At 45.7% G+C, this 16652-nt stretch overlaps 1 protein-coding gene across 2 annotated transcripts in view; it reads left to right on the forward strand.

The window, feature by feature from the left end:
- Positions 1-15397, forward strand: part of LOC142290871 (nectin-3-like protein) — a 137759-nt gene extending 122362 nt beyond the window's left edge. For both annotated transcript variants that reach the window (XM_075334929.1, XM_075334930.1), the window contains 2 exons: positions 5451-5527; positions 10787-15397. In XM_075334929.1, coding sequence (XP_075191044.1) covers positions 10999-13857 — 2859 coding nt within the window. In that variant the 5' untranslated portion in view covers positions 5451-5527; positions 10787-10998 and the 3' untranslated portion in view covers positions 13858-15397. The remainder of the gene's footprint in view (positions 1-5450; positions 5528-10786) is intronic.
- The last annotated feature ends 1255 nt before the right edge of the window (positions 15398-16652 follow it).

A 16652-nucleotide genomic window follows, 5' to 3' on the forward strand; every position in this document is an offset into this window, starting at 1 on the left:
TTTTCCTTGCGGCAATGCTTTGCCTGCTCCATGTCATCCAAATACTTGTCAAAGTTAAACTCCTCATCTGATGAGGATGAAGATATGGCAGCAGTAGCACTGTCAGGACCCAAGTCCTCTTCCGCCTGGCAGTCCTGTAGCCGCTCATCCTAACTTCTGCCTCACTCAAAGTTTCTTTTCCTTTAGTGAGCTGTTGATCATCAACCAGTATACGATGACTTTGGTCCACATAAACAGCTGTCAGAAGAATTTTGTTTTCCAATAGCTGTGTCTTTCTCTGTTCCATTGAAGCAGAAATGCCATCTGCGATTAAACCTCCTTTTTGGAACAGGCAAAATAGCAAGTTCTTCCACTCCCTTATGAAAATGCAAGGACTTAAATCCTCAGATTGTAATTTTTTAGTCACGGCAAATGGGTGATTAAGTAATTCCTTCAATTCAGCCACCTGTGTCCATTGACCTTCATTTAAGGTTACGTGAGGGTTCACCATATCTATAAGGCCAAAAACACACTTCCGCATAAAAAACATACATGTGACACAGTCCGTTTTTCGGGTCCGTGTTCTGTTTTTATGGGCGTTTCTCCGGTACGTATTACATCCGTGTGATGGCGTATGCTATCTGTGTGTGCGTGTGGAATGTCCGTGTATGTGTACGTGGAATGTCCGTGTGAAATGTCCGTGTGTGATGCACAATGTCGTTTATACATGTCGGCTGACAGCAGACCGATTTGCGCGATGAGAATGAACTCGGGTGAACTTCACCCGACTTCGTCCTCATACCGCGGCTCTGTCTGTGTCGCGTACTGGTTAGCGGTCACCCGTGAAGGACTCACCGGTGACCGCTAATCCCCTGAGTGAGTGAAGTGAGCAGCGTGATTAGCGCTGCTGTCACTCAGGTTACCCGCGGACAGCTGGAGTCCTCCCCCCATGACCGCAACTCACATGTGACTTCATCGCTGGCACTCGGGCGACTTGCAGTCACAGTTGGAGGATCCAGGGGTGGCCGCGAGTAACCTCAGTGACAGCTCAGCTGATCACGCAACTCACCTCATTTGCTGCATGGAGCTGACAGGAGCGGCGGTGTTCTTCTGCCGCTCCTGTCACCTTCATGTAGCAGAGCTGGAAGCGACGCGGGACCTCTGTGGATTACGCCGGATATGGATGGGTTTGTGGGGGCTTAATAAATTGGTGAACAAGGGAATGTGTTATTGTTTATTATTTCAAATAAAGGATTTTTTCACTGTGTGTGCTTATTAACTTTAACTTGAAGGTTAATCATTGGGGGTGTCTCATAGATGCCTGCAATGATTAATCCTGGACTTATTGGCAGCTATGGGCTGCCATTAACTCCTTATTACCCCGATTGCCAATGCACCAGGGCAAATCGGGAAGAGCCGGGTACAGTCCCAGAACTGTCGCATCTATAGTATGCGGCAATTCTGGGCGGCTGCTGGCTGATATTGTTAGGCTGGGGGGCTCCCCATAACGTGGGGCTCCCCATCCTGAGAATACCAGCCTTCAGCCGTATGGATTTATCTTGGCTGGTATCAAAATTGGGGGGGACCGCACGCCGATTTTTTTAAAATTATTTTACTGCACAGTATAGACCCGCCCACCGGCTGCAGTGATTTGGTGCACTGAGACCGCTGTCACTTAACGTGGGGGCGTGTCTCACTGCAACCCATCATAGGCGCCTGTGGGCGGGGGAAGCAGGGAATACGAGATTGATTAATGAGCGGCCGGCATTTTCAAATGAATTGAAGCCTCGTATTTTTGGCACAGCTGTTCCTCGCCGCGCTGGTGATCGGGGATTGGTAAGTATGAGCCGGGGGAAGAAACAGACCGAGCGCCAATTTAAGTATGACTGAGAACAGCAGAAAAAAAGGTAAGTATACTGACTTTAATAAAAAAAAAAAAGACATCGCTCGTTTAAAAATGGACACGTTCCGTGTGATTTTACGCGTGTGTGCCATCACCCATAGGGTAACATTTGTCAATGTGTCTCCGGTGCGTGCAAAAATGTACCAAACACGTACCAGAGGCACGGATGTGTGTTGCGGGCCTAAGAAACTATTTTAGTTCGAGCAATCGCTCAGTCATTAAATAAGTCCTGCCTCACCGAGTGGCTGGATCAACAATTGCCCCTTTCCCAGCACGTCTCTTCAAGATGGAATCAATTTTAGGAGTTCTGGCGGCAATAACCAACTTCCTCACTTTTCCAATCAGATTTCCAGCATGTCCGCCCAGTTTCACACATCCGGCTTTTCGCCGGTTTGGCGTACGCCAGTACAGTACGAAACAGTACAGTGGCAGCGCCGCAATTCCGGGTCACATGCTCTGGTCCATGACAGCATGTGATAGGCGTTTGTCGCGCTGCCACTGTACTGTATACACTACTGGAGTGCGCCACATCCGCCAAAGCGGCGAAAAGCCGGATGTGTGAAACCGGGGTCCCTCTTGCAGACACAGCGCATGTGATGAATATGAAAGTGTTTTGAAGCAGCTTCAACAAGATCATCTAATTCTAAAGTATCATTTTGCTGTTCTTCTGTTGTAATATCTGTTTGTCCCTCAGTTACATGAGCAGCGCGGTGGCTCCATTTCTAACATACTAAATCCTAAATTTTCTTCTAGCTGTTGTTCATTTCTCTCATTCATCAGTGTAATTGTACTTATCATGTTTGAAGCATTGTCCGTTACAATAGCAAGAACCTATTCTTTTTTGCGTTCCTAATCTTGCAGAACTTTTTCCACTAAGGCCTGGAGAAACTGGCCGGTGTGATGAGCTTTAGTATCTTTTACTGCCAGTGCCTTGCTAACAATTTCTTTCTTGTTACAAGCATATCGAACATTGATGGCAAAATAATTCAGTGAAATGCAGTGACTCTGGCACCCAGCAAAGGCAATGGGTGAAAGATAGGAGATTCAGACACATCGTTTTGTGAGGATCCTCACAGAGAATGAGCATGTCAGTTTGTGGCGTTTTTCTAATCTGATTTTGCTATTGAAAGCATTATTTGTGAGCTCAAAAACCTTTCAGGTGATGCGGTTCTTTAAAAAGCTGATCTGCTTTTGCAGCTGACAAACGTATCCTCAAAAAACGCAGCAAAAACGCTGAGTGTGAATGTGGCCTTAGATCAGGAATAGAACAGCCATTTATAGGACATTTCATAACTTTCCCAAATTCCTATGAAAAAATATTCTGCACATTCTGCATTGCACTACTGTCCCCAATTTATTATATATTTTAGGAGTCGGAGTCGGTGCATTTTATACCGACTCCGACTCCACCAAAATGATCTCTGACTCCGACTCCACAGCCCTGGTTGTGACTCCCGCCTCGCTGCGTTGTGACTCCCGCCTCGCTGCGTTGTGACTCCCGCCTCGCTGCGTTGTGACTCCCGCCTCGCTGCGTTGTGACTCCCGCCTCGCTGCATTGTGACTCCCGCCTCGCTGCGTTGTGACTCCCGCATTAAGCGTGTGACTCCCGCTTTGGTGAAGCGTGACTCCCGCCTTGGTGAAGCGTGACTCCCGCCTTGGTGAAGCGTGACTCCCGCCTTGGTGAAGCGTGACTCCCGCCTTGGTGAAGCGTGACTCCCGCCTTGGTGAAGCGTGACTCCCGCCTTGGTGAAGCGTGACTCCCGCCTTGGTGAAGCGTGACTCCCGCCTTGGTGAAGCGTGACTCCCGCCTTGGTGAAGCGTGACTCCCGCCTTGGTGAAGCGTGACTCCCGCCTTGGTGAAGCGTGACTCCCGCCTTGGTGAAGCGTGACTCCCGCCTTGGTGAAGCGTGACTCCCGCCTTGGTGAAGCGTGACTCCCGCCTTGGTGAAGCGTGACTCCCGCCTTGGTGAAGCGTGACTCCCGCCTTGGTGAAGCGTGACTCCCGCCTTGGTGAAGCGTGACTCCCGCCTTGGTGAAGCGTGACTCCCGCCTTGGTGAAGCGTGACTCCCGCCTTGGTGAAGCGTGACTCCCGCCTTGGTGAAGCGTGACTCCCGCCTTGATGCGTTGGGACGTCCGTCTCAGTGAAGCGCGTGACTCCCGCCTCGGTGATTGTGGCACAATGTCTCCTTTCTCACACTATATTACAGACCTGGCCCGCTGTTTGTTGTCGTATCTGACACCTACGTGCCGCCGCGTGCCGGTAGGCATACTTTCCTTGCAATCTCTGGAGTGGGCATGGTAGCCAGCTTAGTGGGCACGTCCTGGCCGCCCCCTCGCGGTACAGTGGACCCGGCCCGCTTATTATTGGGTGTCGTATCTGTCACCTGCGTGTCGTCGTTGCCTGCTTGTAGTCCACAGTTCGTTGCCTGCTTGTAGTCCACAGTGTCGTGCTCAGTTGGTGGCCATACTTTCCTCGCAGTGTCTGGAGTTGGCATGGTGGCTAGCTTAGTGAGTGGTTCCAGCGCAGCGTCTCCTACGCACTTTAGTGGGCTAGCCACTTATCAGGGAACACTCGTTTGCAGTGTTGGAGAACGGAGTCAGTCGGTGGCTTCGTGTGTGATAGTGACCGGGCTTAGTCAGCTTAAAATGACCATTTGAAGGCCCCCTTCACACGTCCGTGATTCCGGTATGCATGACTTATAGACTGTGAGCTCTTGCGGGCAGGATTCTCTCCTCCTCGCGGGCAGGGTCCTCTCTCCTCCTCGCGAGCAGGGTCCTCTCTCCTCGCGAGCAGGGTCCTTTCTCTTCCTGTATCGGTCTGTGCCTTGTTTTGTTTGATTATTGTACTTGTCCCTACTATCTGTACCCTTTACACTTGTAAAGCGCCATGGAATAAATGGCTCTATAATAATAGTATGACGTCCGTTTTCCTACGTACCAGAGACACGGACATATGCAGACTCATTAAAATCAATGGGTCTTCGCACACATCACTGTTTAATCACACACGTGTCCGTGTGCTCCACACAGCAAAATTTTGCTCCGGCAGCACGGTGTTACACGGAACACACAGTGATGTGATCAGTGTGACAAGTACTGGAGAAAACACGTGTCTTTGAAATAAAATTATTTTCTCTGTCTCCAGCACTGCTGTCACTTGCTTCCAGGCCCGCTCATTATGCTCATGCATATTCACTGCACTGCGGACCCAGAAGCAGCAGCAGCAGCAGCATCGGTGGTGTGTGTGTGTGTGTTCAGCACACACCACGGACCATAAAAAACTTTCGTTTTTATCATGGACGTGTAAAGGGGGCCTTACCAGGTAGAGAACATGGGAGGAAACGCTGGGCTGCGGCCACCTACTCAGCGGGTGCCGCGCCCACCAACTTCCAGTCCCTGATACTGCAGTTCTGCCTGATTTCTGTTACATTCTGTACCCCTTTGTATTGTGCTATATATTCCATGTGATATTACATTATATATGCCAGTAAAGACTTGTAATAAATTATATACATGTACGATTTCTAACAATAACGCTGTGTTAAGCCGTCTCATTTTCTTTTGTAGATTTGTTTTCTATTGATCTCGCGGTGACTTTTGACGGTATCACCACCTCAAGGCATATCCTCTCCAACAATCTATTGGTGGGTTGATTTTTTTTTTTTTTACGGATAAATTTGTGTGTTCATTATTTTGGTATTATGAAGTGAATAAGATTAGATATGATATTCATAATTATTAACCACTTCACTCCCGGGCGATTTTCCTTTTTTCTTTTATTCCTCCCCTTCTTCCAAGAGCCATAACTTTTTTTTTTTTTCCTGCAATATAGCCATATGAGGGCTTGTTTTTTTTTTGTTTTTTTTTTGCGGGACGAGTTGTACTTTTGAATGGCACCATTCATTCTACCCCATATTTTAATGCAAAATGAAAAAAAAATCCAAATACGATGAAACTGCAAAAAAAAAAGTGCAAGTGCACAAATTTTTGTTTCTTTTATCTACCATGTTCACTGTATGGTGAAATTTACTAAGCATTATGATTCCCCAGGTCGGTACGCGTTCGTAGATACTAAACATGTATAGTTTTACTTTTATCTTAAGTGGTGAAATAAAATTCAGACATTTGTACCCCAAAGATGTACACTTTTGTCGCCATTTTCCGAGACCCGTAAGATTATACAATATTTGCTTACTTACAATGATTTGATCGCCTGTGTTTGCAGTTTAATGCAATGCTGCGATGACTGAAAAACCTTAATTTTGGCGTTTGGTACACATAGCGTGAAAACATTCCAATTAGATTGATTTTTAGATTTTGATCAGGTTTTTCTGAATGTGGCGATACCAAATGTACATTTTTTTTTTTATTTTTTTTATTTTCAATGGGGCAAAAGGGGTTGATTTTGAACTTTTTTTTCCATTTTTTTTTAGAACTTTTTTTATTTTTTTTTTTATTGGATTTATTAGTCACTTTGCCTGCACTAATCCGATCGCTTCCCCTGATCAGAGCACTGACTCCTGTGAGTGCTGCACTCGGCCGGCATTCACAGGAAATGAGTCCTCACAGTGACGGATCATCATCTGACCCTGCACTGCCATGCCAACACATTGCCGCCCTGTGATTATGTCACGGAGACGCCGATGGCGGTGGGGTACTGCTCAATCCCCTTTGGCTCGGATTAGTTTGCGCTGTCAGTTTAACAGTTTAAGGCTGCTTTCACACTACGTTTTTTTAACATGCGTCATGAACGTTTTTTTGCTGTAAAAGTGGCTCCTGTTTTTACAAAGAAAAACGCACGCAAACATTTTGCAGGATCCTGTCACTTGAAATTTATGGGCGGGCATTGAAGTCATGTTATCGGGAGTGAGGGGAACTGAACGTGATAGACTGGGAGCCCGGCATCTGACAACTGCTAACCAAGGTAAACATCAGGTAACTAAGCGAAGTGCTTTGCTTGGATACCCGATATTTACCTTGGTTACAAGCGTCCACAGCTGCTAGAAGCCGGGCTGCCTGCTCCCTGCACGCCTAACAAAGGTAAACATCATGTAACTAAGTGAAGCGCCTTGCTTGGTCACCCGATATGTACCTTGGTTACGAGCGTCCACAGCTGCTAGAAGTCGGGCTGCCTGCTCCCTGCACACGTAACCAAGGTAAACATCTGGTAACTAAGCGAAGCGCTCTGCTTGGTTACCCGATATTTACCTTGGTTACGAGTGTCCACAGCTCCTAGAAGCCGGGCTGCCTGCTCCCTGCACACGTAACCAAGGTAAACATCGGGTAACTAAGCAAAGAGCTTTGTTTGGTTACCCGATGCTTACCTGGTTACGTGCGTCCGCCGCTCTCAGGCGGGGGAGAGAGAGAGAGAGGGAGAGAGAGACTGATCACGCCAGGCTGGTTTCTGGACATGCTCAGTAGAGCAAGCAGGATCCTGTCTATCAGCATGCCAGCGTTCACATGCGTTTGCATGCGGTATAGTCAGGATCCAGTGAAAAACAGTATTTGGATGCAGCTCAAAAACGCTACAAGTAGCGTTTTTGAAAAAAGTTAAAAAACGGCAAGTCGCTGGATCCTCACTATAACGCACGCAAACGCAGGTGAACGCATGTTGACGCGAGTCCATTGCAAATGCATTGAAATGAAAACGCATTTGCACTGAATCCATTTTTGCGTTAAAAAAACGTTCATGACGCATGTTAAAAAAACGTGTGAAAGCAGCCTAACACCTGTTACAGTGCCTTGCGAAAGTATTTGTCCCCCTTGAATTTGTCAACCTTTTCCCACATTTCAGGCTTCAAACTTAAAGATAAAAATGTAAAATTTGATGGTGAAGAATCAGCAACAAGTGGGACACAATTGTGAAGTTGAACGAAATTTATTGCTTATTTTAAATTTTTGTAAAAAAATAAAAAAATTGGGGCGTGCAATATTATTGGCCCCCTTTAAGTTAATACTATGTAGCGCCACCTTTTGCTGCGATTACAGCTGCAGTCGCTTGGGGAATGTGTCTATCAGTTTTGCACATCGAGAGACTAAAATTCTTGCCCATTCTTCCTTTGCAAACAGCTGGAGCTGAGTGAGGTTGGATGGGGAGCGTTTGTGAACAGCAGTTTTCAGCTCATTCTCGATTGGGTTCAGGTCTGGACTGTGACTTGGCCATTCTAACACCTGGATACGTTTATTTGTGAACCATTCCATTGTAGATTTTGCTTTGTTTTGGATCATTGTCTTGTTGGAAGACAAATCTCCGTCCCAGTCTCAGGTCTTTTGCAGACTCCAACAGGTTTTCTTCAAGAATGGACCTGTATTTGGCTCCATCCATCTTCCCATCAATTTTAACCATCTTCCCTGTCCCTGGTGAAGAAAAGCAGGCCCAAACCATGATGCTACCACCACCATGTTTGACAGTGGGGATGGTGTGTTCAGAGTGATGAGCTGTGTTGCTTTTACGCCAAACATATTGTTTGGCATTGTGCCCAAAAAGTTATATTTTGGTTTCACCTGACCAGAGCACCTTCCTCCACATATTTGGTGTCTCCCAGGTGGCTTGTGGCAAACGTTAAACGACACTTTTTATGGATATCTTTGAGAAATGGCTTTCTCCTTGCCACTCTTCTATAAAGGCAAATTTGTGCAGTGTACGACTGATTGTTGTTGTATGGACAGACTCTCCCACCTCAGCTGTACACCGTGTGCAGACTTATTAGGCAAGATGTATTTTATACGATTTTTTTATTATTGATCAACAACTATGTTCTCAATCAACCCAAAAGACTCATAAATATCAAAGCTTAATATTTTTGGCAGTTGGAGAGTTTTTTTTTTTAGATTTGGCTATCTTAGGAGGATATCCGTTTGTGCAGGTAACTATTACTGTGCAGAATTATTAGGCAACTTAATAAAATCCAAATATATTCCCATCTCACTTGTTTATTTTCACCAGGTAAACCAATATAACTGCACAACATTTAGAAATAAACATTTCTGACATGCAAAAACAAAACTCCCAAAAATTAGTGATCAATATAGCCCCCTTTCTTTCTGATGACACTCAGCAGCGACCATCCATAGATTTTGTCAGTTGCTTGATCTGTTTACGATCCACATTGCGTGCAGCAGCCACCACAGCCTCCAGACACTGTTTTGAGAGGTTGACTGTTTATCCTCCCTGTAGTTCTCACATTTTATGAGGGACCACAGGTTCTCTACGGGGTTCAGATCAGGTGAACAAGGGGGCCATGTCATTATTTTTTCATCTTTTAGTCCTTTACTGGCCAGCCACGCTGTGGAGTAGTTGGATGCATGTGATAGAGCATTGTCCTGCATGAAAATCATGTTTTTCTTGAACGATAGAACGTTGTCTTCCAGAAACTGGCAGTAGGTCTGGGAGTTGAGCTTCACTCCATCTTCACTCAACCTGAGAAGGTCCCACAAGTTCATCTTTGATGATACCAGCCCATACCAGTACCCACCTCCACCTTGCTGGCCTCTGAGTCGGAGTGGAGCTCTCTGCCCTTTACTGATCTAGCCTCTGGCCCATCAAGAGTCACTCTCATTTCATCAGTCCATAAAACCTTTGAAAAATCATTCTTAAGATATTTCTTGGCCATGAAACGCTTGATTGTTCGGTGATCACGCTTCAAAAGTTTGGCAATTTCAAGACTGCTGCATCCCTCTACAAGACATCTCACAATTTTGGACTTTTCAGAGCCCGTCAAATCTTTCTTCTGACCCATTTTGGCAAAGGAAAGGAAGTTGCCTAATAATTAAGCCCACCTTATATAGGGTGTTGATGTCATTACACCGCACCCCTCCTCATTACAGAGATGCACATCACCGTAGTCGACTCTCAAGCCTATACAGCTTGGAGTAGGACAACATGTATAAAAAGTATCATGTGATCAAACTACTAATTTGCCTAATAATTCTGCACACGGTGTAGATCTCTGCAGTTCATCCAGAGGGATCATGGGCCTCTTGGCTGCATCTCTGATCAGTCTTCTCCTTGTTTGAGATGACAGTTTGGATGGACGGCCGGGTCTTGGTAGATTTGCAGTGGTATGATACTCCTTCCATTTCAGTATGATCGCTTGCACAGTGCTCCTTGTGATGTTTACAGTTTTGGAAATCTTTTTGTAACCAAATCCGGCTTTAAACTTCTCCACAACAGTATCATGGACCTGCCTGTTGTGTTCCTTGGTCTTCATGATGCTCTCTGTTCTTTAAACGGAACACTGAGACTGAGAGCAGGTGCATTTATACGGAGACTTGATTACACACAGGGGGCTTATATTTATCATCATGAGTCATTTAGGACAACATTGGATCATTCCGAGATCCTCAATCAACTTCTGGAGTGAGTTTGCTGCACTGAAAGTAAAGGGGATGAATAATATTACACGCCCCAATTTTCAGTTATTTATTTTTTACAAAAATTTTAAAATAAGCAATAAATATCGTTCACCTTCACAATTGTGTCCACTTGTTTTTGGTTCTTCACCATAAAATTTAATTTTTTTATCTTTATGTTTGAAGCCTGAAATGTGGGAAAAGATTGAAAAATTCAAGGGAGCAGAATACTTTCGCAAGGGACTGTAGCTGCACATGTATGCTGCTGATCGGATCAGCAGACATGTACGGCGATTACTGCGGGCTCGCGATGGCCAAGGACATACCACTACGTCCTTGGTTGTGAAGTAGTTAAAGGCATGTCGTCTAAGACTCCTATTGGTGGTTGATTTTTTATTTTGTTTGTGTGATCATTTTATCGATTATTATGTAGTGAATAAGATTGGATATGATATTCATATGATGATTAATATAATACTCTGTCATTCTTTAGTTTGGCTCTGAAGGTCGCACTTATATTTATTCTTTTTTTCTGTATTTTTCTATTTTAGTGTCTGATGAAGATCCAAATATAGAGGTTGAAACGTTATAAAAAAAAACAACAAAAAACAAACTTCTGGACTGCCTGTAAAAACAAAAAATTCCTAACATCCATTTTGGAGTGCCAAGTTCCTCTTTTATTGATGGGTCTGAACGTTTCTTGAGCGGCCATTTTTTTCAAGTGTGCCATAAATCTCACTCTACGGACCACTTATGTTGGAGGATGACTACTTTGGAGGGCCAGTTAACACGGTCTGCGGACCAGCCCACGACGTCTCTGAGAATGAGAAAACTCCTCAGACCACCGCAGCACATCTCTGAGAATTACGAAACATGGGGGCCAACTGCTACAGCGTTCTTCAATGAGCAGACCGTCAAGGAGGAGAGTGTTGAGGAGTGCATGAGAGATGATGTCCAGAATGATGAGGTCTTAGACCCCACGTGGACTGAAGGCCATTATAGTGACACACCCAGTTTGGATGAAGAAGTAGTGGTAACGCTGCCCCAGCAGCACAGCAAAAGAGGGAACAAGGTGGAAAAAGTCAGGGGCCGACCCCTAGCCAGTACGTTAGCTGCTACTGCCCACTGCGCCGATGAACTGCGTACACCAAGACATTCTCACAAGAGCTCCCTGACGTGGCATTTCTTCAGGCAATGTCCTGATGACAAGCTACGGGTGACTTGCACGCTGTGCAATCAGCGCCTGAAGCGAGGCAAAAGTAATCAGAACCTGGGCACCTCCTGCATGTTGAAGCATATGCAAAAGAAACATTATATTCAGTGGAGTGCTCATCTCAAAAAGCAAGACAGATCTGAGCCGCTTCCTGCTACCTCTGCGGCTGCATTTTCATCCTCTTCCTCACAATCACCAGGGCCACTGTCCTCCCCGCAAAGAGAGGATGTGACAGCACGTCCACATCACGCGTTGCCTACCATCTCCACAGCGTCCCATGAAAGCATTCAGTTGACAATCCAACAATCCCTCGAGAGAAAGAGGAAATACCCCACTACCCATCCACAAGCCATGATTTTGAATGGCACCATTTCAAAATTCCTGGCCCTTGAAATGCTGCCATTCCGGATGGTGGAAGCGACCACTTTCAAACAGCTTATGGCGGTGGCTGCCCCACAGTATGTTGTTCCCAGCCGCCACTACTTTGCCAGGCGTTCCATCCCTGCCCTGCACACACATGTTGCGGACCAAATCAGGTGTGCACTGCGCAACGCCATCAGTGGCAAGGTTCACGTTACCACCGATATGTGGAGCAGTAAGCACGGGCAGGGACGTTACATCTCCCTAACTGCCCACTGGGTAAATCTAGTGGCGGCTGGTCCAGAAGGAGAAGGTGTTCTAGCACATGTCCTACCACCACCGAGAATTGGTGGAAGTTGCTCTGTCGAAGTTGCCTCATGTTCCTACTCCGCTACCTCTTCTTCCAGTCACAGTGAGACCTACACCAGCAACTTCAGCACAGCCAGGGGGAAACGACAGCAGGCTGTTCTTAAACTCCTCTCTTTGGGGGACACAACGCACAACGCAGAAGAGCTGTGGACGGGGATCAAACAGCAGATAGACGAGTGGTTGGTGCCTTTGAACCTGAAGCCTGGCCAGGTGGTGTGCGATAATAGGCAAAATCTGGTAGGAGCTCTGAGCCTAGTGGGTTTGACACATATCCCTTGCCTGGCGCATGTCATTAATTTGGTGGTGCAGAGCTTCCTTAAGAGTTACCTAGATATGTCCGATCTGCTGGTGAAAGTGCGGTCCGTCTCTGCATACTTTCGGAGTTCTCACCCTGCAGCTGCTCGCCTGCTTGAGCTGCAGCGTCACTTTGGCCTTCCTGCTCACCGTCTCTTATGTGATCTACCCACAAGTTGGAACTCCACCTTGCATATGCTAGACAGACTGTGCGAGCAGAAGCAGGCAATAGTGGAGTTTCAGACGCAGCACGCACAGCAGAATCGCTCTGTGAACCAACACCACTTTACCGCCAAAGAGTGGGACTCCATGCGGGACTTGTGTACTGTGTTGCAATGCTTTGAATACTGCACCAACATAGTCAGCGCAGAAGATGCCACAATCAGCCTCACTATACCACTTGTGTGCCTGCTTGAAAAAACTCTTCAGACAATGATGGATGACGTGGTGGCACAGAAGGAAGAGAGGCCATTCATACCAATATCCGGTCTGTCGTCAACACATGACTCTGAGGGTGGTTTCCAGTATCAACAGCGGCCAGGTACACAAGTGTCAAGCCAGGGGACAGTTTTGGAGTATGATGATGACGAAGAGGAACAGTGTCCTCAGCAGGGTGGCACTGAAAGCAACTCATGGGCATCACTGGTGCGTGACTGGGGGGATACAGAGGCCACAGACATTACACCTCCCAAAAAGGACAGCTTGTTGCCTCTGGGCAGCCTGGCACACATGAGCGAATACATGCTGATATGCCTGCGCAACGACTGCCGAGTTGCCCAGATTCTTACCAGTGCTAATTACTGGGTGAGCACCCTGCTGGATCCCCGCTACAAGGACAACTTACCATCGTTACTTCCGTCCTTGGAGCGGGATAACAAAATGCATGAATACAAGCACACGTTGGTAGATGCACTAATGACAGCGTTTCCACCTGACACTGGGGGCTCAGTGAAAGCACAAGGAAGAGGAGCAAGTCAACAACACAACTGGGGCAACAGCAGAGTTAACATTGACTCAATATGGAAAAAGTTCATGAACACGCCAAAACCTTCGGGACTACCATGTGGTATCAGCAGGCGACAGCGTTTCCACAATATGGTTGAAGAGTACATGTCCACTTATCTACACGTTGTAACTGATGGGTCTGCCCCTTTTAATTTTTGGGTGTCCAAATTGGACACATGGCCAGAACTTGCACTTTACGCCTTGGAGGTGCTGGCCTGCCCTGCGGCAAGTGTCATGTCCGAGCGTGTCTTCAGCACCGCAGGTGGTGTTATCACAGACAGGCGCATCTGCCTGTCCTCTGCCAACGTGGGCAAATTTACATTCATTAAACTGAATCGCAAGTGGATTGCACAAAACCTGTCCCTACCTTTGGATGACTAGACCGCTAGACCAGCGACATCCAGCCATGGTTACTCTATTTAGCAATACTTTTTAATTTTGTTGCATCCCAAAATTTGAACCAGACTCCCACCACCTCCTTCCAAAAAAAAGTGTCTACCTCCTCCTTCACCTTTTCCAACCACACCACTCTTGAACCTCTAGTTTTGTATTTTTATACTTGTTTGTTTTTTATGTTTTTTTCATGAATTGGCTGTAAGTTTGCCTCTTCCAGTTGGACCACCGCCTCTTGAATTTTTTTTTTACTCTGTTTTAAGTCAATTGGTTTTATTTTAAATAAAAACCAAAAAGACCCTCTTTCTCCAATTTATTTCCCCCATATATACCCCTGCACGTCCGGATTATCTGGTACCATTGAACCAAATTTAGTTCAATGGTGCTGGAGTACCAAATTATCCAGCATCATTGCTGTCAATAGTCTGGCACCATTGCACTCAGTAATCTGGTAATTCACCACCATTGCACTCATTAAGGCGATGCGGGAATGTTGAGTATTTGGTTGCAGAAATTTCTGCACAAAATCTGCATCTCCTGGCCAAAAAAACACGTCAAACGCATTGTGTTTTCGGTGCCTTTTTTTCCAGGAGATGCAGAGTTGGTGCAGATATTTCCACAACCTAATGCTCTGTGGTCAGTTTTTAGTGCCATTTTGTCACAAAAACTGCATGCAAATCCTTATGTCAGCAGTGTCAATGAGAATTCTGAAGTCTAGTGCATATATTTTGGGGTTTTTTTCCCGTGCAGAAATTCAGCATATTGATTCTTGGTGTTTTTGCATCTCTTCCTCAAATGCATGAAAAAACATATTGTGGTTTTCTGCCAGGAGATGCAGATTTGGTGCAGAAATTTCTGCAACCAAATACTCTACGTGCTTACATAGCCTAATGAGGTAATTCAGCACTGTTCAATTACTTCACCTGACTTAAGTTCACCTGAGATGAGTTCCCTTGAGGTCATAGCTGGGGTACCATGGGAACCGCCGGCTGTGACCTCAGGTGAACTCAATGCCAGATAAACTAATTTGGTAATGTGCGCACTTTGAGTATTTGGTTGCAGAAATTTCTGCACCAAAACTGTGACAAAACTGCATACAAATCCTTACGTTGCGTCGTCCATGCGGGGTTGCGAATGCTGTCCGCAAGAGAACACCTTTGCCCGTGCCCCCGATCAGGTTGAGGGCGCTGCGGTCTTTCTCTGTTATCCCTGCGGAGAACACTCACAGCTCCGCAGCAATTAATTGACATCCTGCGGCTCCGGAAGCTGCATCGAATGTCCGTTTACACGCCGGGAGAAACTAGCACAGTGGCCATGTGATTTCATCCACTATGCTTGTACTGTACAATAAACAAACAATACCAATATACACGAAGAGTCTCGTGCCATAATTAGCATATGGAGGAAGCCATATACAGAATATAGATAGAACCCTGAAGAAAAAATCTGTACGAAGACTTTGTAGTTGAAAATAGAGCCAAATTTTATTCAGTACAAAAGACAACAATCAAAGTGATAAAAAACTTTTTCATAGAGACAGATGGTGATAATTACCAGATGGTACCCATATACCAACCTGGCACACATTGCATGTAAAAACCAGTCAAAGAGCAAAAAACTACCCCAAACAGATGATCCAACAAAGGGGGAGTCACTTAGCATAAGGTTGTAACACCCAATGTCTGGAGTTGGATACTAAACTAAGTTCAATAGGTACGACTACAACCACTAGCACTATGCTTTAAATGTCCACTATTCTTGACCACCTACAATATAACCACCGCTGAGTGCAAAGGGCTATCCATGTGGTGAGTGGTCATTCTAAGGGAACCCCAAGCTAACCACTGGGGCTATAGATTAAAGTGGAAAAAGTACCATACAAGAACAAAGTGATACATACCAAACACATGGACAACCATGTGCTAAGTGGATAAAAAGCAACTACTGACTGCTAAACAGTACCCGGTGCCAATAATACTAAACAGACCAGCTACAAATGTACAAACGTGTCTCACTAGTGGCACAAGGTAACAAAACACACAGCAATATCGTACCTGAGGTATGGTATATGGGAGAGGAGCCTGGAGCTGGTCTGTTTAGTATTATTGGCACCGGGTACTGTTTAGCAGTCAGTAGTTGCTTTTTATCCACTTAGCACATGGTTGTCCATGTGTTTGGTATGTATCACTTTGTTCTTGTATGGTACTTTTTCCACTTTAATCTATAGCCCCAGTGGTTAGCTTTGGGTTCCCTTAGAATGACCACTCACCACATGGATAGCCCTTTGCACTCAGCGGTGGTTATATTGTAGGTGGTCAAGAATAGTGGACATTTAAAGCATAGTGCTAGTGGTTGTAGTCGTACCTATTGAACTTAGTTTAGTATCCAACTCCAGACATTGGGTGTTACAACCTTATGCTAAGTGACTCACCCTTTGTTGGATCATCTGTTTGGGGTAGTTTTTTGCTCTTTGACTGGTTTTTACATGCAATGTGTGCCAGGTTGGTATATGGGTACCATCTGGTAATTATCACCATCTGTCTCTATGAAAAAGTTTTTTATCACTTTGATTGTTGTCTTTTGTACTGAATAAAATTTGGTTGTACTGTACAATGCAACGTTTTGAACGCGCTGTTTGTGAAGCCTGATCGGGGGTATGCTGCTTTTTCTGCAAAGTCAATGAGAATTCTGAAGTTTTGTGCACGTGTTGCTTTTTTTTCTCTTGCACATATGGTACAGAAATAAATCTGCGAACCGCCAGCTGTGACCTCAGCTGAACTCTC

The sequence above is a fragment of the Anomaloglossus baeobatrachus genome, chromosome 2, assembly GCF_048569485.1.
Source record: "Anomaloglossus baeobatrachus isolate aAnoBae1 chromosome 2, aAnoBae1.hap1, whole genome shotgun sequence".
Taxonomy (NCBI): domain Eukaryota; kingdom Metazoa; phylum Chordata; class Amphibia; order Anura; family Aromobatidae; genus Anomaloglossus; species Anomaloglossus baeobatrachus.